Source organism: Scomber scombrus, chromosome 5 (assembly GCF_963691925.1).
Source record: "Scomber scombrus chromosome 5, fScoSco1.1, whole genome shotgun sequence".
Lineage (NCBI taxonomy): Eukaryota > Metazoa > Chordata > Actinopteri > Scombriformes > Scombridae > Scomber > Scomber scombrus.
Window position 1 is genome coordinate 4,992,337 of NC_084974.1, and position 26,221 is coordinate 5,018,557.

Genomic DNA, 26,221 nt, shown 5'->3' on the forward strand with positions numbered 1-26,221 from the left:
GCATCTTTTGTTATCTCCTCCATTTTCTGACAGAGGGCTTCTTGCTCCACCTTCAGGTTCTGATACTGCTCCTTGTATTTTGAAGCCTTGGAAGAATTGTACAAAATCTGTACTAGATTTTTCTCTTTTTCCACATCATACGTCTGCTTTATGTTGCTGCTTTCCTGGTAGACAACAGCGTATTGCTGAGAGAGGTTATTGAAGGAAGTATTGAGCATCTCTAACTCTTCCCGCAGTTCCCTCTCCCTCACCTCCAACAATTCTCTCTGGCTTATTTGCTCAGTCAAGTCTTCCTCCAGTTTTTTGCCATGCCGCTTCATATGGACAAACTCGTTGTTAAGTATGCCTTTGTCTTGCTGGAACCGTGTATTTTCTTCCTGTCTCCCCAATCTCTCTTTGTGGAGCTCCTTGGTCAAATACTCAACCTGTTCCCAGAGCTTCTGGTTTTCTTTCTCCTCTGACTCCAGTTTGGTTGAGATCTGATTGATCCTCTCCTCTTGAGAAGAACATTGTTCTGTTGCCCTTCTGAGCTGAGTTCTTAACTCCTCAAGCTGTTGGTCATTGTTCCATCTTATTGTCCTGCTGTAAATAATGTACATCAGGTTGTGGGTCCAGGTGTAGGATCCCCTTACTACTGAAGTTATTCTTGAAACCATTGTGTCTGGTGTTGCAGTCTGTCTCACAGTTGTTTATCACTTACTGAAATTAAATTTCTCAATTGCCCGAAATCAACAGGTGAAATTGTTCGTTAAGAGTAATGGAAATCAACAGATTACATGCATAAACATTTGTTAAATCAGTACAGTTTTGATGCTTGGGGGATCAAAGTGATGACATCATACACATGTCATGGAACTATTCCTTTTATAGGGCTTTGATTTGTGAGGTCAAAGTGATGACATCATACACATCATGGAACTATTCCTTTTATAGGGCTTTGATTTGTGAGGTCAAAGTGATGACATCATACACATTTCATGGAACTATTCCTTTTATAGGGCTTTGGTTTGTGAGATCAAAGTGATGACATCATACACATGTCATGGAACTATTCCTTTTATAGGGCTTTGGTTTGTGAGATCAAAGTGATGACATCATACACATGTCATGGAACTATTTCTTGTGATGACATCATACACTTATAATGGAACTATTGCTGTCAAGTTTTGGGGTTTCGAATTATGCTCTGATTTAAATTTGAAATTGGAAATCATTGAAGTCATAATATAAACCTTTTAGGGGTAGTTTTCATTATCCGGGAGAGTCCTGAGTTTCTATGTAAATTAACATTAAGGAGTTTGTTTAATATTTGAAATGGGAAGACAGTATAGATCAAAAAATGTCTGGAAGTTGCGACCCCTCACGCTTCACAACTCTAATTTAAAGCTCCATTCATTCATTCATTTGTGCCTGTATGTGACAAAAAAACAACAAGTAAGCTAGAAAAGTCTGTTTTAGGAAGTGAGGGGTGTGGCCTGCTGTAACAAATAATTATTGGGTAATTATTGGATCTTCCAAAGAAAAATGCATATAAATTAGAATAGAGCAAATCAATAAATGCATCCATAGCTTAACAAACTATGCCAGCAGATTTGCACTTACGCACCGCAATGCTTTAAGCCGAATGCTAACGTCAGCATGCTAACATTCTCAAAAATTATAATACTAATGTGTGCATGAACTATAATGTTTACAGTGTTCATCATCGTATGTTAGCATGCTAAAATGTTACGGTTTCACCAAAGTCACTACAATTCATTCAGTAGAGAACATGAATGCGTGTAGCGAAAACAATTTATCCAACAGAAATACAGACATTTCAAAGCAGCAAATGTGAATCTTATGATGGTACTGGCAGAAACCACCAAAATCATCAGGAGTCATCCTCAGGGGAACATGAGAGTCTGTACAAAGTTTCATGACAATCCATCTAGCACTTAAGCTATTTCAGGACCAGCACATACTGAACCTAATTGGCCACTTTGGGACAACACAAAAAAGTTGAAGGAAGCCGTTGTTTATGTAATTAATTACACCTGTGCTGTTCCTGCTTTGACATTTAGAGATGCCATGACGGTGCTTCACATCAGTGTATGTTCATGTGAAAAAAGTTCATATTAATTTCCAACGATGTCTCCTCCTTTTATGCTAATTTGTGTACATCTGAATTCAATTGTTGCCCGAGTGAAAGTTTTATCAGTAAAATCACAAACACATTTCTTGTTATTTATGAGGTTCTTGAAATGGGTTAGGGTTTGATTCCTGTATAACAATAAATGAAATTAAAACAGGTCTTTTCTCAATGAAAAATGAAAAATCAACAGGGACTGATAGTCTTTCTGTTGAGTATTGTATTTATTTTTGGGATCTTCTTCAAAACCCCTTATTTGTACAGAGAATGTATTGATCAGACGAAGAGAGAAAATTATAAAACGTAAAGATATTACTTTTCTAACAGTTGATTATAAAATCTTAGCCATGGCTTATGGCTTAATCATATTGTTGCTGAAATCACAAGCTTTATTAAAGACTTATATTAGAAGTACTATCAGACTTATCTTAGATTTATTGGACTATGCAGACTCAGTACATTCAATAGATTTGATTTTTTTCGGTAGAGTTAGTGGAAGTGCAGATTTTGTCACAACTAGCATCCCCTTTCTCATTCCACCTCCATTGTTTACGTAAAAATATGGATTAGTGCAGCTTTAAGTGACAGCACATAAATAAAAGAAAGATAAATAAGTTAGAGTGTCTTCACTAAGTGTAGAAATGGCCGGCATGATAGAGAAATATGAAAAATTGGCTGACTATGAATCTAAAAATGTCAATTTACATCATGAATACCAAGTTTTCTCAACTTTGCAACTTCTGACCACACACATACATTTACAAGAACATCTTCACAATGTCTCAGTGCAAACCATTATCGCTTCATTTAGTTTGAAAAATGAGAAATTCATTTGGCAGCAAACGAAATGGAGGAACTTTTTCTCGGCTTCCCTCTGTCTATTCATTCATTGACTTTCACAAATGCTTTCTGCTAGAAAATTGATTTTCTGCTTTGCTATCCAACTTTTACCCTTCAGTTTGTTGCCAAGTTGGCCCAAAATACAAACACTGGCCTGAATAACACAGTGTGGTACCTCACAGTTTAAGAAACACTGAATGTCTTTGTTTATATCACTTCTTCCCCTTGCCATCTGTTTTAGACTGGATACGGGGACCAGCAAACCTGACTCACCTCCTGAATAAATGCATTTTAAATGGTGGAAACCTCACACACACACACACACACACACACACACACACACACACACACACACACACACACACACACACATACATATATGCAGTTATGGTACAGCAGAGATTGTGGTGACATTGAGGCAGATGGGTACAGCTGAGGCAGTGTATCAGTAATTGTGTAGCTGTGTCTGAAATTGCTTCCTCGTTCACTGTGATGAAAACTCAGTAGGGTTCTCTATACAAAGTAGTAAACAGATGTCGTACATTTATGGTTCGTCATTATTTTGTGTCACAACCAAGAGACGTAATGTCACAACTGTAATTTACAGTCTGTCAGTTGAGGGGGGAGGGAGCATAAGAGAAAATAATAGAAAATAAGTGTACATGGTAACATTCTTCATCCTATTATATGAATGTTTGAGTATGTGAACATACACTTCAATGGCATAATGGCACGAAGTGAATGAAATGTAGCTCTCCAGGTAGCAAATAGAGAGTGACTACAGACTTCAACACAGTGTGTAGAGTTCCCCAGCCTTGCATGTGTTTCATTGATTCATTCAAACCTTTATGTATACATTGTAGGCCATTCAGAGCAAGTTCTCTTTTACATGGACACCCTGATTATTATACAATTAAAAAATATAAGAAACAATAAACATCATCAGCAAATAGAAATAGCAAATAAGAACAGATAAGCAATACGTAATATGAATTATAGTCCGATCACATCGAAAAAAACTACAGTTATCAAGACAAATACCAGGATTTTCAACTTTGTTCGATAAACACGTTTCAGAAAACACAAAAATGTCAGGGTCACTTTGCTGCACAAAGACTTTAATATAGTCCATTGTGAATTCAATACTACCCACATTCATATGAACAATTCTCATGCCCTTGCAATCCAAGAAGCTTTACATGTTAACATCAGCTTTCTAAGTTTTCTCCACATTTAAGTCACAACCTCCAGAGCCACAACTGTTGATACTGATAAGCGGAGAACATAAAGTACTAACAGGTTTTGTTTTGATCCTATGATTTGCTTTCTTTTATGCCAAGCAAACAGTCCAAATCATGATCAGGTTGTATGATGATGGGTGTGTCGTCAGAGCTGTTGTGGAGCAGTTAGTCAGGGATGGGAGAGGTGTGTATGTGTGTCCTGTCATGTCAGAAAGTTGGCGTTGAGAGAAGGCGTGTGCTAATTCTTTGCTCCATTGGTCCTCAAATTCTTTAATTATATCCTTGTATCTTTCTGCCGTCTATTGCTGCTGCAACACTTCATTGCTCTGTCTTACTCTGTGATATTGTATGTCTAACTTGACGTTTCCCTTTCCTTATTCCTTTTTACAACCCTGCGATTATGACTGACAGCATCAAAACCATATACACGTTATATACCTGAATACAAAATACATACCTGTCACTACTTACATTTCACATTTCACGTTTACATTGGATTGTTATTTTTTCCTTGGCTTATGTGCTGTATGATTGATGGATGACTGAACACTAAGCTCTGTTGAATGATTTTCTTGTACCACATACATTTCAACCACACTTTATCCATATTTTTAGAAGGCCAAGTTTGCAATAAATCCTCTAAATCACATTTATTATATCAAGTCATCACTTATTGCTCTTGCTCTTTTCCAGAATAGCCTGTATTGATGGTTATATCATAAAATATCTAAATAAGGGATAAGTGATGCATGATAAACCATAGACAATATTCTATCAAGATTTTACATTTACATAATTACCATAAAAAACAATAAATAAGACACACCTTTGATAAAAACATGTTCATTTAAAAGTGGGGTGCATCTTATACACTAGTGCATCCTATACACCAGTAAAATACAGAAAGGTTGGATCTGGATTTTGTTATAGGTCTGTAAAGGGCCGCCCACACTAAGAACGATAACTATAACGAAAAAGATAACGTTGTGAGCGTCCAAACTTATGAACTATAACATTCTGTTTGTCTTATGGACTGCACGGTGCACAGTAGCTTAGGGCATATCAAAAGCTCTGGCTGCAACAAGATAGGAAGTGTCGCTGGCCAACCAAAATAGAAAGACCAGGGCCTCACTGATGGGTAACATTATCATAAAAAACAAAACAAGACAGAGGCACACATATTTACAATAGTACAGTGATGAGCGACATTAAACAATAGAGAGAATACAGTACAAGAGTAACATACAGTAGTGCATAAATTAATATAAGTCAAACAATATATATTTTGATGTCTATTCTGTTACCTTTGCTTTCAGTCTTATGTTGTCACTGTATGTTGGAGTAAAAAAACAATTAGAACTTAAATGACTTAAAATTATATTTATTTTGACTGTAGTGTGACTTTTACTTGTAAAGGATAATTTTTTACATTGCTGTATTGGTACTTTTCAAAGGATCTGAATACACCACTGCATACATGTGCAGATGTTTTCTGACACCTATACATACACTGTTATAACATTATATGCTTTTATGTTATGATCAGTATAGCCAGAGCACAGACATAACGTAACTATTCATAATTTAAAAAACAAAGAAGCAGTCATAATTTGCAGGCATTGCTGGTAAGTACACAACAAAGAGAGAAAAGTTGTGAAAACAGAACTTTTAATCTAACGTGATCTCACAGAAATACGTGAAATGACCACAGCCTCTTAACACTGAATCCCGTGGTGGTGGCACGTAATGTGAAAAAAGACAGAAGATCATAATTGACTTTACATTGGTATTGTTGCAGTGGTATGTGTAAATTTAACACATTACGTGCCTCCACCACAGAATCCTGTGTTAAGAGGTCATGGTCATTTCACGTGTTTCTGTGAGATCAGGTTGTTTTAATCAAGAATGGGAACTCTAATCCTGCGTCATAGCATTAGCATTAGCATCATGCTAACTTATTACGTTATTACACAGGAGGGGTTCAGGAACATGGTTGAGCTTAGGCAGACCTCTCAAGTCAACCTGGTCCCAGAGCTTCTGGTTTTCTTTCTCCTCTGACTACAGTTTGGTTGAGTTTGATCTTCTCACGTGACGATAATCAGCCAATAAAATCCGTGCATTAGGACACACAGAGAGGAGATGTTTAGTTATAAAGTTATTAGATGTGAAATTAAGTTGCTGGTTTAAATTTAAGTTAAGTTTAAAAGTAAAAAGGGATTCTTTTTCTTTTTTTCTAAAACTAAGCATTCTAGAATTCTACTGTATTTATTTGACAGTCTACAATCTAACCACTAGACACAGATGCTGATGGAACTACAATGCTACTTCAAAGTACTGAAAATATAACACATATGCTGCACACGTGTATATAATCTCAGGAATTTTTGCATATTGCACATTTATATATTGCAGATTTATATACGCAGAGATTGTTTACTATATATAGTATTTAATTTAATTGATTTATTTTATTTCATTTTTATCACTTTCATCCTTGTGATGCTACTTTTTTCCCCAATGTATCGCTGTGTCAATTTGAATTTCTCCAAAGATGCATTTTATCTCATCTTTTGGCTTGTAGTTTGTTGGCTTGGTGTTCATTAGCTTTTAGGATGGTGGTCAGTTTCAGTATGTGTGTGTGTGTGTGTGTGTATCTGTGTGTGTGTGTGTGTACATATGTATTTATATACATATTACATTTATACATTTTTCTCTAAAACTACAATTTATTTTACAATACAACCAAAAATACTACTACTAATGTAATTTAACTTAATCTAAGACTAAAAGGATAAAACTGTTAGCTGCCCTTATACAACTCTTGTCTCATTGAAGGTTGTGGACTCTTGCTCCACTCTTCTCCTTCTACTTTTCTTTCTTAACCCAAGAAGTGACGGGCTCTTTTCCACAAAGAAGGCTTCTTCTTTGTCTCCGCAGCTTTCTTCTCACTGACATCAGCTTCTTCCAGGACTTCTGAGTCCTGTAACTCAGTGATTGACTCCCCTTCCACAGGCTCTGGGACTCGTGACACGATGGCCTCTGCTTCCACATGTTCTGAGTCCTGAGACACAATGATGGACTCAACTTTCACAAGATATGGGTCCTGTAACACACCAATGGATGCCTGTTCAACAGGTTCTGGGTCTCGTGACACAATGGACCCCTCTTTTTCAAGTTTGGAGTCCTGTAACACAGTAATAGACCCCTCTTCTTCAAGTTCCATTTCCTGTACCACGGTGATGGACCCCTCTTCCTCAAGTTCTGGTTCCTGCAAAACTGCAGGGGACTTGCTCTTCAGAGCTTCCATCAATTGGGCCACTTGTTTTCGGAAGGTCCTTCTTTCCTCTCCTGCAGCTTTCTGCATCTCACAGTTTGTTGTGGCCTCTTGGTGGAGTTTAAATTTCAGGTCCTCCACCTCCATACGCAGGGTCTCCTCCTTCTCAGTAGCATCTTTTGTTATCTCCTCCATTTTCTGACAGAGGGCTTCCTGCTCTACCTTCAAGTTCTGATACTGTTTGAGATTTTTCCCTTTTTCCGCATCATACGTCTGCTTTATGTTGTTGCATTCCTGGTAGACAACAGCATATTGCTGAGAGAGGTTAGTGAAGGAAGTATTGAGCATCTCTAACTCTTCCCGCAGTTCCCTCTCCTTCAACTCCAACAATTCTCTCTGGCTTATTTGCTCAACCAAGTCTTCCTCCAGTTTTTTGCCTTGCCGTTTCATATTGACAAACTCTTTGTTAAGTATGCCTTTGTCTTGCTGGAACAGTTTATACTGTTCATCTCTCCGGAATCTATCTTTGTGGAGCTCGTTGGTCAAATACTCAACCTGGTCCCAGAGCTTCTGGTTTTCTTTCTCCTCTGACTCCAGTTTGGTTGAGATCTGATTGATCCTCTCCTCTTGAGAAGAACATCGTTCTCTTGCACTTCTGAGCTGAGTTCTTAACTCTTCAAGCTGTTGGTCATTGTTCCCTCTTATTGTCCTGCTGTAAATAGTGTACATCAGGTTGTGGGTCCAGGTGTAGGATCCCCTTACTACTGAAGTTATTCTTGAAACCATAGTGTCTGATGTAACAGTCCTTCTCACAGTTGTGTATCACTTACTGAAATTAAATTTCTCAATTGACCGAAATCAACAGGTGAAACTGAGAGTAATCGAAATTTACAGATATATACATGTACATGATATGTACATGCATAAACATTCATTAAATCAGTATAGTATCAAAGGGGGGATCAAAGTGGTTTGTGAGGTCAAAGTGATGACATCATACACATGTCATGGAACTGTTTTTGTGATGACATCATACACTTATAATGGAACTATTCCTGTCATGTTTTGGGGTTTCGCATTATGTTCTGATTCGCTTCTTCTCAATAGTGACAGCTGCAGAGGCTCATGGGAATTTTAATATTCTAAGCCGTCCACCAAAATCACAGACAGAATGTGGTTTCTGAGCAACAAAATTGAAATAATTGAGGTCATAATATAAACCTTTAGGTTTAGGATTTTTTACATTATCCTGGAGAGTCCTGAGTTTCTATGTTCATTAACATTAAGGAGTTTTTGTAATATTTGAGATGAGAAGACAGTATAGGTCAAAACATTTGTGGAAGCTCACACTTCACAACTCTAATTTGCCATGATTTATCTTAAAATGTATTAGTTTCCTTGACATGCTTAAAGTCTGTGTAAAGTAAAAATAAATATGTGTTCTGAGTTTGACATACCACAGAAAAATGTGTTGTTAACCACCCTGCCAAAATTGAATGATTAAAACAATCGCCAAATATATGAAATCAGGCTTCAAAGTTGTGTAAAAATCAACCTTTTTCTCTGCTCCCAAACGCTGTGGGAGTGCCTGCCAAGTTCGCTGAAACCCCGCCCCTACCAAGTGTCACCTGTCAATCAAAGTCACTACCTCTACCAGAAACATGGACGCTACATCTGAGAGCTTTCTGCCGCTAGCTCGGCGGCTAACTCAGCTAACTGGCTAACTGTAGACTGTAGTAGTAGTAGTAGTGTGCGCTGAATGTATTTATACCGCTACAGCAGCAGGGGCGGGTTTATGCCAACGCGGTGGTGATTTTCAGACCTGTCCACTAAATCCTGAACACAGAAATGTTGAAACACAGTTTGCCTGAAGCCTAGCTCCACAATTCAAATCTAAATGGTTGAAATGCTTTTTACACATTTTTTAGAAATACATTCATGACCTATTTGATGTGTTTAGAAGAAAATGTCTGAATTCACTTTACACGATCTTTAACTTTTTTTTAAACAAGTTTTCAGTATTGTTTAAAGACAAAGTATTTGTATTTCTTATGAGTTTTTTGTAAAAACATGATCTCACATTTATGTTCTATAATGTCTCAGTTGCCTTCTTAAATGTAGTTAAGGCTTATTTTTCCTGTGAATTGCATAAAACTGATAAAAATGTTTTTAAAAATGCCATTCAGTTAAGCATACTATACCAGTGAAGCTTACAACTAGCTGTTGTCATCACAGTTCTTGTAGTGCTGAAGACCTGCAGTGTGGCCACCTGAAGGTTTTCCTCAGCAGCTGCTCTGTAATTGTGTTGATAGTCTGTGTGAACTTTTGTTTCTGTGTGTCCAATAGGAGGCCGACTCTCTTGGGGCGATGGAGAAGGTTTGTCGTCAGCTGACCTACCATCTCAGCCCCCACTCTCAGTGGCGGAGACAGGGTCTGCTCAAGAGGAAACCTCAGGCCTGGTGAGCATCTGTGTGTGTGTGTATGTGTGTGTGGTGATGATACAGTATGTGTCTCTGAGTTTGTTAACATCTCAGTGTGTCACCAGTATGTCATCATCTGTTGCCCCTTTGGATGCCATGGAAACTTCCACTGATGTCTCTCTTTATTTTCTTACTCTCACAGTCGGAGATGAAATCAATTCCTTCTGTGTTCCCTTCTCTCTCTTCTTATTATTATCTGTTATCCATCTTTTTAATTCTACTTTCTGTATCTTTATTTGTTATTCTTTAATTTCTAGTGACATTTAAAACTTCCACACCAACCTTTCTTTCAGATTCTTCCACTTTGCAGCAACATTATGTAGAAACCTTGTTTTCAACCAAATGAAAATGCAAATTTGGATGAATTTGATATATTACTTTAATTAGGATTTTACACGGCCAAGAAAGAAGTGGAAATCAACACGTTCAACAACAACTGAAAGGAAATGATAGGTTTAGAAAATTAAAGTGAGACACATGCAATTTGGTTTTGTAGGCACCTTCATTTTCAATGTTTACTACATCAGAAGACAGTCTACATGAAATTTGCTGGCCTAGAGAACATGGAGAGAACAGTAAATTAAATCATCTTGCCTTAAATTGCCATTTGGATTCATTTATTTTTCAGAGAAGGAAAGAACAGACATAGCAATTTTGATTATACATTTATTATGAATTATGAGTATATTTTGAGTATATAGTGTATATTTTCTCATTTGTAGACATGGCCATTCAATTTCACCTGATGTACTTTACAACATAATATTCATATTTGTGGTGGTTTTCTAAATGAAAGGTTGTTGAAATATATCAGTAATATCAATAACATTATGAGGGGATTTCAAGGCTCTGTTTTGTTACATTTGCTGCAACCTAATTCTAACATGAAACCATCCAGACCTGCTATAAAATGCATCCTGGTAGGAGCAGATGGTATCAAAATGACGTTGTAACAAGATACATTTCGAGAGGATTCCCACTGCTGTGTGGACGGAGGATCAGTAGGACATGAAAATCTCTCCTCCTCAGGTGTCAGCATGAACACCAGGCGTCACACTCCCCGATAAAACAGACCATTTGCAGACAAATAGTGTGTGTGTGTGTGTATATCCAAACTGTTCAGTTTGGATATAATGGACCCAGGTGAATGTGTCAGTATCTTCACAGTAAACAAAACTGATAGTTGCTCATCGCTCAGCCGTAAAAACAATGTCTTTACCTATAATGTAATTAAATGATAGCTGCAGACATGAATGAAAATGAGTTTGATAATTATCTTAAGTAATTCTGGACTGGTGGACGGGATTTAATCAGAGCAGCGTTGCAGTCGGCACTTGAGGCTGTCATGAACTCCATTCGGAGTGATTAGGCAGAGAGGAGACAGGGCTCATTTACTCTGTGTCTCAGGGCAAGAGATGAGATTGAATCATCCTTTTGCATGAAACACACACCATCATCGTCCTCACATACGCACATACCTTTTAAATTACATCAGCCACTCGTGGACTCATTGAAAAAAGGTGAACGATAAAAAAGGTAAAAGATAGACACCGTAGATTAAACAGATATTGGCATCTCACTATTGCAGAGGTGATGAGAGTAGGTCTATAACTGTAAGTATGTATGTTTTAATGAGTAAATAGTTCTTTTGTTATCTTTAACCTCCCAACCACTTTTTGAGCCTTTACTGTGTGTTGTGTAGTTAACATCTGTTTTTGTTGCCTTGTTGTTCATTGGCTCTGTGGATGGAGGTCAGTTTCAGTGTGTGTGTGTGTGTGTGTGTGTGTGTGTGTGTGTGTGTGTGAGATCTTTCCAGTAACTGTCTCCAGCTATGTGCTCCCACTGTGTAACAGCAGTGTTACTCTGTGGTTAGTCTGCTGCGTTTAACTGGCTTCCCAGGTGACCACAGTTAAAGGGACAGTTCACCTGTGTAGTCATACAAAGAATCAGATCATCTTGAGCTGAAAATAGAAAAAACTGTTGGAAACCGAGTGTACAGAGCAGTTTGAAGCTGGTGCTTTTTCCTCACAGGGTCCCCTTTAATATGCTCTAAATACTTCACACAGTATATCTGAGCTGCCAGCATCATGACTCAGATATTCAGGCTCTATATGTTTGTGTAAGATTAAAAATAAAGACCTTACAGACAGGATGGAAGAACTCACTAAATACTTTGCTTACTTATCCCAATACTTATGCAAATAAGTCCTCATCTGTACTGAAAGGCCTTGATATTTTTGTGAGTAGTTAAATACTTGAAAAGGCACAAAAAGTCAAGGAAGTTGGTGATCTTTCACACAAAAAATCTCTCTTCCACAAAACAAACATCACTTCAGTACAATTTGTCTCTTTTGAATAAGTTGGCTTTCAGACCACCAGGTTCAGGTCTTACATCACATTTCCTGCTAAGAGTGTTTTGGATCAAGACGGCAGTGTGATCAGATCCAGCTGGGCTTGGCAGCTCTGGATCTGATCTGAACTTTTTCTTTTTGAGATCTCAGTCATCCCAATCTGAAAAAATGACACTTTAGCGAAGAAAATAGACATTGTTGCTGTTAAGGAAAGAATGTCTAAAATGTAAATCTACTGGCTAACACTTTGTTGTTGTCTGTAAAACAAGACTCACTGTGGTTGTGAGTCGTGGAGAAAAAAAAAGATTAATAAGGATTACTGTTCGTTGTCTGGCTGTTGAACAACAGCTCCTTTCAATGCACTCAACAAGTGTGCTCAGTGGTTTGAAAATGAGGCAGCTGCAGAGCTGGACTCCTCTCTGCTTTACAACTGAAATCTGGGACCCCTGCAGAGGAAAATGTGAGGTTAACAATCTGACAGCATATGTTCTGAGGGCAGAATGACAGAATATATTCTGAGGGCAAAATGACTTCTTTTTTTAAGCAACATCGGGACTAGACATTTCTCTTTAAGAAGGAATTTGATTTATCTGCCTGTCAGCTGTGTTTGATTGAATTCATGGGTGGGAGAGGAGAGGAAGCCAGGAGACAGAGAGGCAGATGGAAAGAAGAAAAACTCCACAGGCCTTGAACTCACACCAACTTATCAACCCACAGTATCATCATGAGATAATAAAAGCAACATTACAAATCCAACAACTTTCACACTGTATTATTTTTATCTTAAAAGTTAACTCCAGTGTTTTACAGCTAAGTCCAAACATTCAATCATTGATAAAAACCATCATGATCCACAAGAGCACCACTGAAAGACTCAGGAGGAGCTTCAACTCTCGGGCCACTTGGCTCCTAAATGAGGTCACTGCCTAAGACTTGCCCACACACCCCCCAACCCCTCCCCAGCCTTTTCTGTCTGTCTGTCTGTCCCCGTACCCCTCTGTGTGTCCGCCTTTCAGCTTGTCTGCCACCTGCTGACTGGCTAGCTGTTGCTGTCGTACTGACAGATTTATTGGCTGCCTCCCACCTGTGTGCTGACAGCCAGCAGAGAGAGAAGTTGAGTGTTGACTCAGGGTGTCTGCGCCTCTCTCTGCTCTTTCTTGCGCCTTCATTTCCCTTCATATTCGCCATCTAACCAGCAGGCAAAAACAGACAGGGAGGATATTTTCCTTAATATATATTTAAATCGTTGTGTCTGTGTGGGAGTGAAGGACATGTAAATCAATATAGGGTTTGACCACTATGGCTCACAATTATATTATGAAGTAACTGATGGCTACAGACTCAAACATTTGATATTCTGTATGATTTGACAGAAACCCCTGCTGAGAGAAAAAGCAGGCAAAAAGCAATTATTGAAAATGTAGAATTGCTTGTTTCTAACCCATTTTTCCTGTCTGTAGGTAGCCATTGATTTTCGAGCTTGTATCCTTTCACACTCAATCACTGCTGCCTTTGTTGCCAAGCTCACGACTGATCAGGAGTCAATAGAAGTCTCAGTCTAAGGGAAGTTTTTTATGTAATTTTTTTGATGAAAGCATGCAGCAGCTTCTTTACAGATAAAGTTCCCAGTCGTTTGATCGTGTACATGTGATTTCTTATTCAAACATTCCACAAACCACATTCAAAAGTATCATATTCTTATTTACGTCAATATTTTTATATCAACAATGGCTTTAGTAGCTCCCTGTAATCACAAACCCACAGAGAGTTTTCCCTTGATTCTGCTTTATAGAGCATTTTAGTATATTCCAGCTCATTATGTCTGTTTTACAGAACACAACTTCACTGTTTTGATTGACTCTCACAGCTCTCATTAGCCTCATTTTCAGCCATAGCAGGCAGCTGTGTTCAGACAAAGTTAGCTTGCTAGCTGGTGAACACAGTGGAGCTAACGAGACAGAAATCTCCCTCTGGAGTTGGAGACCAAAAAATAGAACTAAGAGTGTGTTCATCTGCCCCCAAGCAACCACAGAAATACACAATTAATACTGCTTTAAATTAAATCTGACTTGCATGCTGTGTTCATATTATTGGCGGTTAAAATCAAAATCAGTGTTTAACCTTCCTGTTGTCTTCCCGTCAACTGTGCAACTTTTGTCGTTGTGCGTCAAAATTGATCCAGTCTGGTTTGACTGTCTATACCTAACCCTTTATCTAGATCTTTTAAGCCAACTTCATTCCAACTTTTGAACGCAGGTTTTACACATATTTTTGGAAATTAAGGTCAGTTGGCCTCATTTAAATGAAATGATACCTCATTATTGAGTTAAAATAAAGCAGGAATGATGAAATATCTTGACTCGGTCTCGCTCCCTTAAAGTCTTGGTGTTGTCATGCTGTCGTCTTGGTCTTGACTCGGTCTCGGGTTAGGTGGTCTTGACTACAACAATAATGGCTACACAAGCAGTAGAGAACACTGCAGACCTGAATAATGCACACATAGAGTGGGGATCCACTGGTATGCATGTTAGACATTTTCCTAATAACATTGAATGAGAATTCAGTGAGCACTTGCAGAGAGCTCTTTATTTGCTCTGTCTGAGATCAACCTGAGATGTATGAATTGAGGAGGCTGGGATGAGAGTAGATTGAGTTCATAAAGAGACCTCTCTGATGTCTCTGCCTGAGATCAAAAAGAGACACAAAAGTTAAGACTTAAGTAGGAGCTTGATGAGATCTCCTTTGAAACTTACAGGGAGCCAAAGCTGAGATTTTGTGCGCCTGATTGCTCAGGAGAAACAAATGAGAAACAGGAAAAATGAGCCACAGTCTCACCTTGGTCTCAAAGTTGTCTAGGAGAAATGAATGAGACACTATTTAAATCTCTTCTCTGTCTTTCTTTTCCTCTGGGAAACCTTGGATTGCAAATATCTCAATGCCATTTCAGTTTTTCTGTTTTAAATGCCATTAATGGGGAAAAGAAAAGTACACTGGCACAAAGGTCTCTTCACAGAGTCCGACCTGTGCTTTTGTACATAAAAGCAACAGCTTAATTAGTATGTGTCCTCAGTTTGAAAAAGGACACATTTTAGCTGCCCACATGGTCACATTAGTCAAAATGATTTGGGATAGGAAGGTGAACTTCAGACTTTAAATATTAATACTGATATAATGTACCAATTTGGAGATAATGAAGTTTTAAAATGAATCTGAACACTTCAAAAGCACTCAGATTATTTTCTCATTTTAATCCATTTTTTCCCCTCTTTCCTTGACTCGCCCTCTGAATCATTCTCTCTGCCCTCCCTATCAGGTCCTGAAATTGTTCACTTTTGCTTTCCCTCACTAGACAGCATAGTTGGCTTAGCAAGCATTATCCCCCAAGGCTGTTTCTGGCTTTACAAAAGCTCCTCTCACTAGGCCCTGCTCTCCAATGTTATCGTTGTTTTCTGTGTTAAATCATCTTTATTTCCACTCAAGTGTGTCCTGAATTATTTTATTAGTTATTAGTTATTTTTGCAGAATTTCCCAGCGTCCATTTTTATTAATAAATATCATCTATTTGTGCACATCAAGCCTGCCATCTTTATATATGGTGACAGCAGTACAAGCACACAAAATAAACCTGGGGAAAACCATGAAACACCCGTTTTTAAACATACATGAGACTATGAGAGAACCACGGGTGAGACTGTGTGAGGAGACGATGAACGATTCAGGCGGATTATGCTTTACATACATTTTAATGATCCGCTCTCACAGGGCTTAGAAGAAAAAACGGAATTTATTTTATGAAAGAACCGTATGTGTCATATCAGAGCACGTGTTTAATCCCACTACTTCTTATGTCTTCAACACATGCTAAAAATGTGTTGACTGTCCACTCTCATCTATAAAACATATACTCGCTGAGAAGATTCATAATCTGTCTTTTATTATGCAGCACACAGTCATGTAATGTATTGTGTAAAGCACAGAAATTCAAATGTAACCTTTACTGTCTGTGTTCATGATATAAAGCCCACTACTATACGGTGACATAGTGCCACACTGGTCAACTAACACCATTCATGTTGAATGCATTTATATGAATACATAAACATTTCAAATCCGATAAAATAGAACTGATGGTTTGGCATTTCCATCTCCAGCCTGTCCTCCTCCGCAATTCAACAGATTTTGGTGTCTCCTTTGGACGTCAGAACTTATTATATAAAGCTGATGACATGTCAATGCCATAATAATGCATCCTGTGTTCTGTGTTACTGTATTATAGTATGCATTTTATAATCAGGATTAAATAATGAATGAATGATGATGATGAAAAAGTTTTGAGGTAAAAAGCTGGAAATTAGATCCTCAAAGTAGCTGGGATGAATCTGATTGGCTGATACGCAAGCCCTCCCCAGGGAGAAAAACCAACTGCCCCTCTCGAAACCAGATTTGCTTTCTGCTCTCTCCTCACACTCTTCCATTTATTACCGTATTATTCTTATTCTTTTAATCTTTAGTTATTCTTTCCCTTATCTTATTTTGCGCGCCAATTTTATTTCTTAACTAAGTTTTCGTAATCTTGTATTTTTCATCAGCAAACGTACACATAAAAAGTAAGCATGTGACAGTTTTGCATTCACGCAGTTTTTTGAGGATTTTGACGTGTGGCCAGCACTGAGATCTCTCCAGAAAGTTGTTAAACAGTGAGCTAATCAAATTGGACTTTTTCCTCCATCTGTCATCAACCTATGAGAGCTTTTCGGCAGATAAACGTCTGTCAACCCTACAACTCATCATAATTGAGAGGGACAAAGGGCATATACACACGTAGCCGGGTATCTGGAGATTTTAGGTTCCCGAACGTCACAGTATGCGATAGAAAATGCATGAACGTCAGTTGTTGGACCTTTGTTTAGGCTTTATGCAGTGTATTTATGAGGTTTCATGTAGATGAAAACTTTTCTGAAAACGATCTGGTATGGACGATGTTATTATTGAAAACGGAGGGGGGGAAATATCCATTTTTATAAATACACAGCTACGTGTGTACGTGGCAGACAACCACCGGACCAGGCAGTCTGACAGGAGACAAGCCGACCCGTACCATCCTCACCCCGCCCGGACCAGCGACACTCTCTGAGATCTTCCACTTGGCGTGCGTACACGTGGTAAAACTCAGTAAAACTTATACGTATTAATTCACTCAATTATGTGTGTGTGTTTTTTTTGAAGTGATACAGGGGATCTATTGAACCGTAGAGCCCCGAATTCAGAAATTTGACTGATTTATCAAACTTTATTGACTTATTAAACTTAATTAATTAACCAATACTTTTTTTTTCTTAGCAAATCTGGTAAATGGTGGTGACCCTTTATTAACGAGAGCTTATTGATAAAACATCCAAAATTGCTACACCGTCATCTGTTGCGTCTCAATGTGACTCATGTTTACTCCCAGTGGACCAGTGACCTCTTGTAGCTGTGTGAATAATGGTATTACCCACTGAGCTGACACAGATAAAGACGCTTTGTACCGAGCAACTCTCAATTGTTTGCCAGTGTGTATTTGTAGATGAACAGAAGCCAACTGCTTCAGTCGCACTTTGGCTTCTGCTTCACCTCATTTAGCAGAAAGATATTAACCGAAGTTTGTGACAATGTGATAAATACTTCTTTAAGAGAGTAGTTTGGTTTACAATGATTTCAAATGGATTTTTTGTGACGTCAAAAAAGTTGCTTACCTCACTGGGGTCCTCTAGTGGCAAGGACAGCTCAGAATACGCTGCTCTTAAGGGCATAGTGATCAATTGTTGGCCACTAGGGTGCAGAAAACCATCAAAACCAGAGATGACCCAATGCTTGTGCCACCCAACATCAATCAAACTGTGACTTTAGAAAGCTACCATCAATTAAACTTCACAAACATACATTTTTGAGTAAATGTAATTGTGTCACATTTCCAGCTTGAATGTGTTAACAAAAAATGTACCTACCTACAAATTCAGCAGACACAGAGCAAGCATTCATTTGGAGTCATGTTTCTGGCAAACTGATGCATGTATGTCAAATATTAATGTAACTTCTGGCTTTTTGTTTTGGCTTCCATCAATTGAGAACATATCTGTCTCCTTAGCTGCTGAAAGCTACACAATCAGCTATTTGCCATTGTCTTTTGTTTGGTGCTGGGGGTGTCGTGTACAGTGGGTTTATCATAGCTGTTATGCCTATTGGGGTTGATGAGAGTGGAGAGTCTGAACCATACTAAATGTCTGATAGAACAGAAACAATGAGCTAAAAGAAGCTAAAAAGCTCTGTAAAGCTGCAGGATTAGGTGATACCTCCCTGATTTCTGCTCTACAAGTGATTCTTCCACATTCATGATAATTCAATGTTAAAATAGTTATGAAGAGAAAAACAATCTATCAATTATGCCCTCAAAGTATCTATTTTTTTCCATCAGCAATACTTCCCTTTTAAAATAATAAAATACTTATCCAAACATGCAAAACATCCCATCACACATTAGTTAAGTGACATCTTGCAAAAAGCTCCCAATTTCTATCTTTGTCCAAAACAACTAAAACCAATTCATATTCAATTCCCAGAATTTCTGAGGTATATGGTTCAGCCCCTTGGAGAAGTACAACAAAAATATACTCGTGGAACAATAGACCCGATGTTGGTGTTTGAGCTGATGAAGCAGCTGGGCAAGTGGTGTCCAATTAGTGTCATGGATATCCGTGCATATGCTAACTGTTCTTCGACCTGAGCACTCCAGCAGCTTATTTCTCATTCCTCTGCGTTTGAACTTGGCCTAATCAGTTTAATGAGATGCTATCGTGATTGCTGGGAATGTGACTTTGCATAAATGGCAGACCAAAAAAAATCTTTTATCCAAGTTGATGTTAGTGGAGTCAGTCATGTCTCTAGAAATATTTGAAATCTGCTCAATCAGATGGAGAATAGTGCTTTACCATTTCCTGCTTAATGTCTAAGAAATGTTCCTCCTGCTCTATGCTACTTTTGTAAACCTGAACACGGGGTGTTTTCTCACCTGTGCTGTCAGAGAATGTGAGAGGAGAGGAAAGAGAAGGCAGAAGGATACCTGACATCTTCAGCGTGTGCACACACCAGCTGACTGGGTGATAAATGATCTCCGGATCTGGCAGAATCACATGCAGGTCGTTAGAGGAGAAATAAAGACAACATCTTCAACCATGCACAGATTATTAAGACCATTGCTCTCTAATAAATAAATGTAGCATCAATTTCTTAGACTCTATCATCTCCTTCATTCACATTTCACATCTGAAGTGGACGCTGGTGGACAAATGTCACTTTCACCTGGATTCACCTTGTGAGTCTGTTTAGGGAAACAAGCGGGTGGTATCAGATTTTACAGAGTAAGAGATCAAGCAGGGAGAGGAAAGCACTCACGTGGATTTGTGTTGTGTATGTTGACTGATGATATAGAGAGATACAGTCTGACAGGAACAGCCAGGGAGAGGATGACACAGGGATGGAGGTGAAACACAGTTAAGCCTCGAGTTGACGCAGTGAGACAAAAGTGGCATTTTTAGAGATGCGATATGAAGGTCCTTGTGTCTTTATACACAGACTACATTTATAGGAGTAAGTGGAGGAGTAGCTTATGACTCATGAGATATTATTCTGTCAATGTGATAATTAGAGGCAATTAAGTCAGACATCAGCTTGGGAGCACTAAGCACTTCTTTAGCCCAAACTTTAGGACATTCAGCAATATGTGTCTAATTCTGCGTGATGGCCCTTGACATGGTGAAAAACAACAGACTGTATATAAAGATGGACGTATCGAGGTGTTTCACCACGCATTGGTTTGCACTGGAGCCAGTTTGAAGGATTTATATTTGTATTATGGTCGGCACCATCTTTTCTGTTTGGAGCCAGGATATTCCAAATAACGTGTCCTTTCACGCTCTAGAAACACTCCCGCCTACCTCGGACCCAAGCTAATACTAGCTTACTTTAAACACCAAGCAGGGCACACTGCTAATTAAGCTAAATTGTGTAGGGGAAGTATCATAAACAAGCAATGTTAAACTTTTTAATGTCATTTCAACACATGTACATGTAAAAGAATGGATGCGCATGCGCAATTCATTTGCAGTCTGGACGCGGAGTGGTGTTGGTCTCCTCTCTGCTCTGACTGCAGCTGGGTCTGCTGCACGAGGCTACTGTGAAACTGACTGTGAGTGCTTTGGGACGGAGGAGGGGCTCACGGTAGCACCCACTACTCGTTGAGGACAGTAACTGCAGAGCGATACGTGCTTTCACTTCAGAGTCTCCAACACACCAGAAAAGTCTCCAATAACACCAGAAAAAGTCCCTAGATTTGTCGCTAGTCGCTTTTGAGGAAAAAAGTCGCTAAGAGTAGTGTGCGCTGAATGTATTTATACCTCTACAGCAGCAGGTGCGGGTTTATGCCAATCACTGCCGCGTTACGTAACGCAGCAGTGATTTTCAGACCCGCCCACTAAATCCTGAACACAGAAATCTTGAAACACAGTTTGTGAAGCCTAGCTCCACAATTCAAATCTAAATGGTTGAAATGCTTTTTACACCTTTTTTAGAAATAAATGTATGACCTATTTACAGGTTTAGAAGAAAATGTTTGAATTCACTTTACACCGTCTTTAAATCTGACAGTGATAAAGCACAAAGACGGTACTCTTGCTTAAATATTGCAAATAATGATCCTTTTTCCCTGCGTAAGACCAGTGTGGGGTCCATTCAGTACATATTTTTTTCAGTCATGTAGCCATGTCACGAGAGAGTTTTCACAAGATTTTAACGTTAGCTAAAATTGTTGGCACTGGCTAAATCTGATTTTGTCTGAAATCAAGGACCCATTGCCAACATTATCATTAAGACAGAAAAGGTGGACAGGTGTAGGAAGACAAATGGGCTTAACAAATGGTCAGTTACATTTTGTAGTAAAAATATGAAGTTTACATCTGTGTCTCATATCAAGCTCTCCCTCCCAACATCCCACTGATTGTTGTTCAGACAGGGGTGGGTGACCTCAGTTCAGAGCAGGGGTATGTCCCTCTTTTTACAGCGTGGGATTCTGGTTCAAAGCCAAAGCCATCATGTGCTCTCTCATAGTCTCATCTGCTTTTTATTTGCTCACTCCTAGTCTTGCCTCTTTTTGTTTATTGCCTTAGAGTGAGCAGGCCAGAGTAATGTTGGAAAAAAAGTGGCATATTTCCCTCTTAGAGACAGAGAGGGGAGGGGTGAAGCATGGGAAACAAGTCCACAAACATTTCCATCGTGCTGGCAAAACGAGATGAAAGGCAGCGTTTGGAGAGAGTCCACAGGTTGAGATGTGTGTGATTTTACTTTCTTGATTCATGCAATCCCTCTTGTGTGTGTGTTTCCTGTTGAGTGGAGAATCCAGACAGACAGAGCAGTACTGGGAGAGAGGAGGCCCAGCTGAGCATGGGAGGAGAATATGAGCCGTAACAATTAGATCAGTGGTTTCAAACCACGTGTAATGGAAAGCCAAGAGCGCAGATGCACCAGCTGTGTTAACTAATTAGCACACTTTCACTCAGAGAGGAAATGGGCTATTGCGTGGAGTTGGGTTGGTGCAGAAACCTCTGGGGCCTCTGTGGGAAATGGTTTGAGACCATTTACCCAGACAGTGAGGGGTAGCTTCATCAGCCTTGAGGTGTTTTCGCTGTTCATTTGCATTTACTTGCAAGACTAGACTCTTTTCAAAGTTTTTATTGAGCACATATTAGTAGTAGTAAAGTATAGTATATATTGAGTGGGTGAAAACAGGTGGTCAAAAGCTTTATTTTCTTGTCAACCATTAAATGTAAAACCTTCCATCTACATTACAGTGCAAGAACTACTTTATGTTATGTTGTAAAGGAGTGATACAATTTATTATACTATACTGTAATTAATGATGCACAATTTAAAAAAAAATTTATTTTTTATTTTTTAATAATATATTTTTATTGAGCATCAATGATACAAGGAATGTTCACAAGAATAAAGCGTAGGAAAAATCCTTGGAATAATGCTCACATATTATTTTCATTATTTTCTACCCTTGTTTCCTTTGTTGTATATACACAAATAACAACTCAGCTGCCCACCCATCCCACCCACCTGGAACATGTAGGACACCCACCCAGATGAGAAGAGATAACATATATATAGGTTTATCATTATTGAAGCTGTACACCGTGTACTATGGTTCTGCGTGCAAGCAGTGTTGTGAAAGCGATGATGTTTTTATGTCTTTTCCTTATTGCAGAATGTCTTCTATCTGTGGTGCCAAATATGGCCGATGCTGCATTGGGTTGGAGATCAATATTAAGTACCTCTGGTAGTGTTTTAAAGATCGCAGACCAGTAAGTTGTCAGGGCTGGGCATGACCACCTTAACCTGCCTGTGGGCCCCAAACCCAAACCCTTGCCATTACAAACACCTTTTGAGTTAAGTCACCTATTGCAGATTGCCAATATATACATTACTGTGCAAAAGTTTTAGGCAGGTGTGAAAAAATGCTGTAAACTAAGAATGCTTTCACTCCCACTAACTGCAGGTTTGGTGGTTGGTCCATGTGTCAAAGTGTCCTTGAGCAAAGCACTGAACCCCAAGTGGCCCCAGATGGTTTGGCCAGCACTTTGCATGGCTGCTCTGCAACCATCGCGTGTGTGTGTGTGTGTGTGCGTGTGCGTGCCTGTTTGTGTGTGAGTGAATGGGTGAATGAGAGGCAAAAATTGTGAAGCACTTTGTGCGTTATGGTAGAAAGGAGCTATATAAGTGCAGTCCATTTCCCATTTATCATTTCCAGCAGCAGCAGTAAGCAGCTGTTTACAGAGAAAAAGCTTTCATGAACCCACTGCACACATGACCTGATCAGCAACCAAAAGGTACACTGACAAAATTAGCAGAATCAGAGCTAAAGGGTGAGTGAATATTGAACTCATGTTTGGCAGTTAGTCAGAAACAGGACTCCAAAATATTCTGAGCACTCTGAATGAAAAATGGTTTGTTAACATATGCGCCATATCCACTTTATAATGTGGTAATAGATCAGTGTTGAGCTTTCAGCTAGTTCTGCTGTCCCAGTAGATCAAAAACATCAATTTCTACAAGTAACACATTGTCCCATACATTGTTATTGTTCTTTTCCACTTAATGCTAATGTTTCATTTTGAAATGTGACTTTTTCCTTCTGAGAGGTTCCAAGTACATCCCCAGGTTAAAGGGAACAGCTGTTGCAGGTGATGAAATATCCAGATTTCCCACAGGAGATGTATTAAGTTAGTGGAGATGACAACAAGGCAACGGGAATAAACTAATTACATTGAATTCTTTGCAAACCTCATTACTTTTTTTATTGGCTAGTTTGGTTTAATGTGCAAGAAATATAGTAGGTGCTGACAAATGACAAAGTGGTAGATTTGTAACTTTAAATAAATCATTTGAGGTAAAACATATCTTTTCAACTTTTTTACGAGGGTTCCTGCCTTGACCATTAAGTGCTTTAGGGACTTCTACCTTCTTGTTTTGAGAACATTTGCACTGGAGATCTAAGTAATTGCTAAATAAATTGCAGGAACATCTTGAGGTCCCCTGAGATATCCGGTTGTGAATTATTGTTGAGAGATTTCTTCAAATCCCATCACAGAGAAAGATGTCCATAATAGACAAACACAGAAGTGATGTGAAAGGGGCATAAATCAGATGATGACTATCCAGACTGTTGACATATTATCAGTCTTGTCAAGGCTAACAACTGCACAGAGTTGATTTAACAAATATATATACTGTCTGTCAGCCAGCACAAACATCTCTTTCCTATGTTGTCATCTTGTCAGTTGGAATCAGAAGTAAAAGGAATTTGGATATGGGCCAAACAAACAAGTCGGAATTCCACCATGCTGAAGTCACCACATGTGACACAGTAACATATACAGTGTAGTTTTTGGTGGTATAAAACAATTGGTGTGTCAGGTTGTAGAGGGACTTGAGCTTTGTGGACTATCCTGAGCTCCCAAAATTCCATATACTCCAAAACTGATATAATTAAATATCCCCAAACCACCTTGCTACCGACTGATTTGTCATCATGTTTTGATTTTAAAGGTTTCATATTATATGAGGCGGCATAGTTGTCGGAAAAATCTTAAAGATCTTGGAAGTAGCATTTGACATTTGACATTTGGCAAGCTAATCACAATGTCCAACTCAACCATCTCCATGACAACTGAACAAACTCCACATGGTGAAGCTCATAGCTCAAAGCTCCCCAAGTACATGCACAGTGTAATTTAGAATAAGTTTAACATGTCTTGTAATATACACATTGCCTTAAGTTGAGCTGAGTTTGACAGCAACGAGAGGGAGGGCGGTTGCTGTCTTCATGAACTCACATAACTATATGATGCTGCTGTCTGAGGTGATGATGGTTCAACTTTTTCCAGTGTGACCATGGCAACCACAGAAACTACTGGGAGAAACCATAAATGAGCTGATTTCACCAGTCGAGTTTCCAAATTTCCATTTTGTTCACCAGCATAGCACAAACATATCAATGAAGCCCAACAGGCTTGTAGGAACATCAAAGTCTGATGAACCAATAAATGATATGACACTAGTTAGCAAAACATGTAAAAAATTATGTTCACTTTCTCATTCAAGTGAATGGAAGGTGCGTCCAGACTTTTCACCGGTACTGCACATGATGAGATAATACTAGGTGGACAGCAGCAGCCTGTGGTGTATGGTACAGGTTGTTAGTAGGATCAGAAGTAGTCGAGTGGCCTGCTGCCATCAATCAAAATATAGATGATGTTGCCTGGCAGCAGACAACAACAACAACCACTCACTGTCTGGAAGCACTTTAAGGTTATGAGACACTATAGATCTGACAGGATATGCTTCAGAAGCCGACCAGCACTGTGACAGCCTGTGCTGAGGGAAGTGCAAAGTCAAATAATACCCTATAAGTTCACCACTATGAGCAATGCTTCTCACAGCACATAATACAAATATCGATTATAGCCGCTTTAAAGTTTACTACAGCATTTCCAAGCAGATTTCCCTGCCCTTGCTAGTAGGTAAGCCCCCGTTTTCCAGCACGGCCAAATAAGTCTTTTTCACAACAGACATATTATATTCTCCCAGTAGGAAAAGCACAGGTGTTATTAATAACATTAACAATGGCTCTGTTCTAATTAAATATCCCAGTAAGTCATGACAGTGTGACAGTGAGCCAACATTAACAATATCAGCAGGAGCCAGTTGCCACAGCTGTTCTTAAGTTTATGTAACTAAGCTAACTTACATTGTAACTAGGCTATAACTTGAGTGAAGATTTAGCATTTTGCATCATTAAATTGAAACCATTTGCACCACACAGTTCTTAGCAATTACTAAATATTTATACCCTCTAACTGCCGGCTGAATCTGTTGCATACGCTATAGCTGAATGAACCAACTGACAAAACTTAGCACTAGCACTTAGCTTGCTAATCATTCATGCTATAGACTGAGCAGTGAAACAGGTAATGTGGAATATGGTTGACATTTCTCATAGTTGGTTGCTTGTGATTGGATTTACACATTACACATACAAGTGTTTACCAGATGAAACATTTATTAAGTTTCAATAATGGAACTAGATTTAGTCAATTGATAGTTTGAAACTAGTTAGTAGTTATTAATGAACCTGAATCAGCCATCCTTCATTGTATTATTTACGCCTGTGAACTACTAGCCTCAGGAGCAGGTGTATAGGATAATGGGGTAGTGAAGGGCAGGTGTGCAGGTAGGCGGAGAACCAGGAGACTGGGAAACACTGAGAATACACTGAAGGAATTACATGATGAGGGGTTAGTTAGTAA

At 38.8% G+C, this 26,221-nt stretch overlaps 1 protein-coding gene across 1 annotated transcript in view; it reads left to right on the forward strand.

The window, feature by feature from the left end:
• Window positions 1–26,221, forward strand: part of lrrc75a (leucine rich repeat containing 75A) — a 67,146-nt gene that overhangs the window by 36,183 nt on the left and 4,742 nt on the right. The window contains exon 3 of the mRNA XM_062419175.1: window positions 9,833–9,945. Coding sequence (XP_062275159.1) covers window positions 9,833–9,945 — 113 coding nt within the window. The remainder of the gene's footprint in view (window positions 1–9,832; window positions 9,946–26,221) is intronic.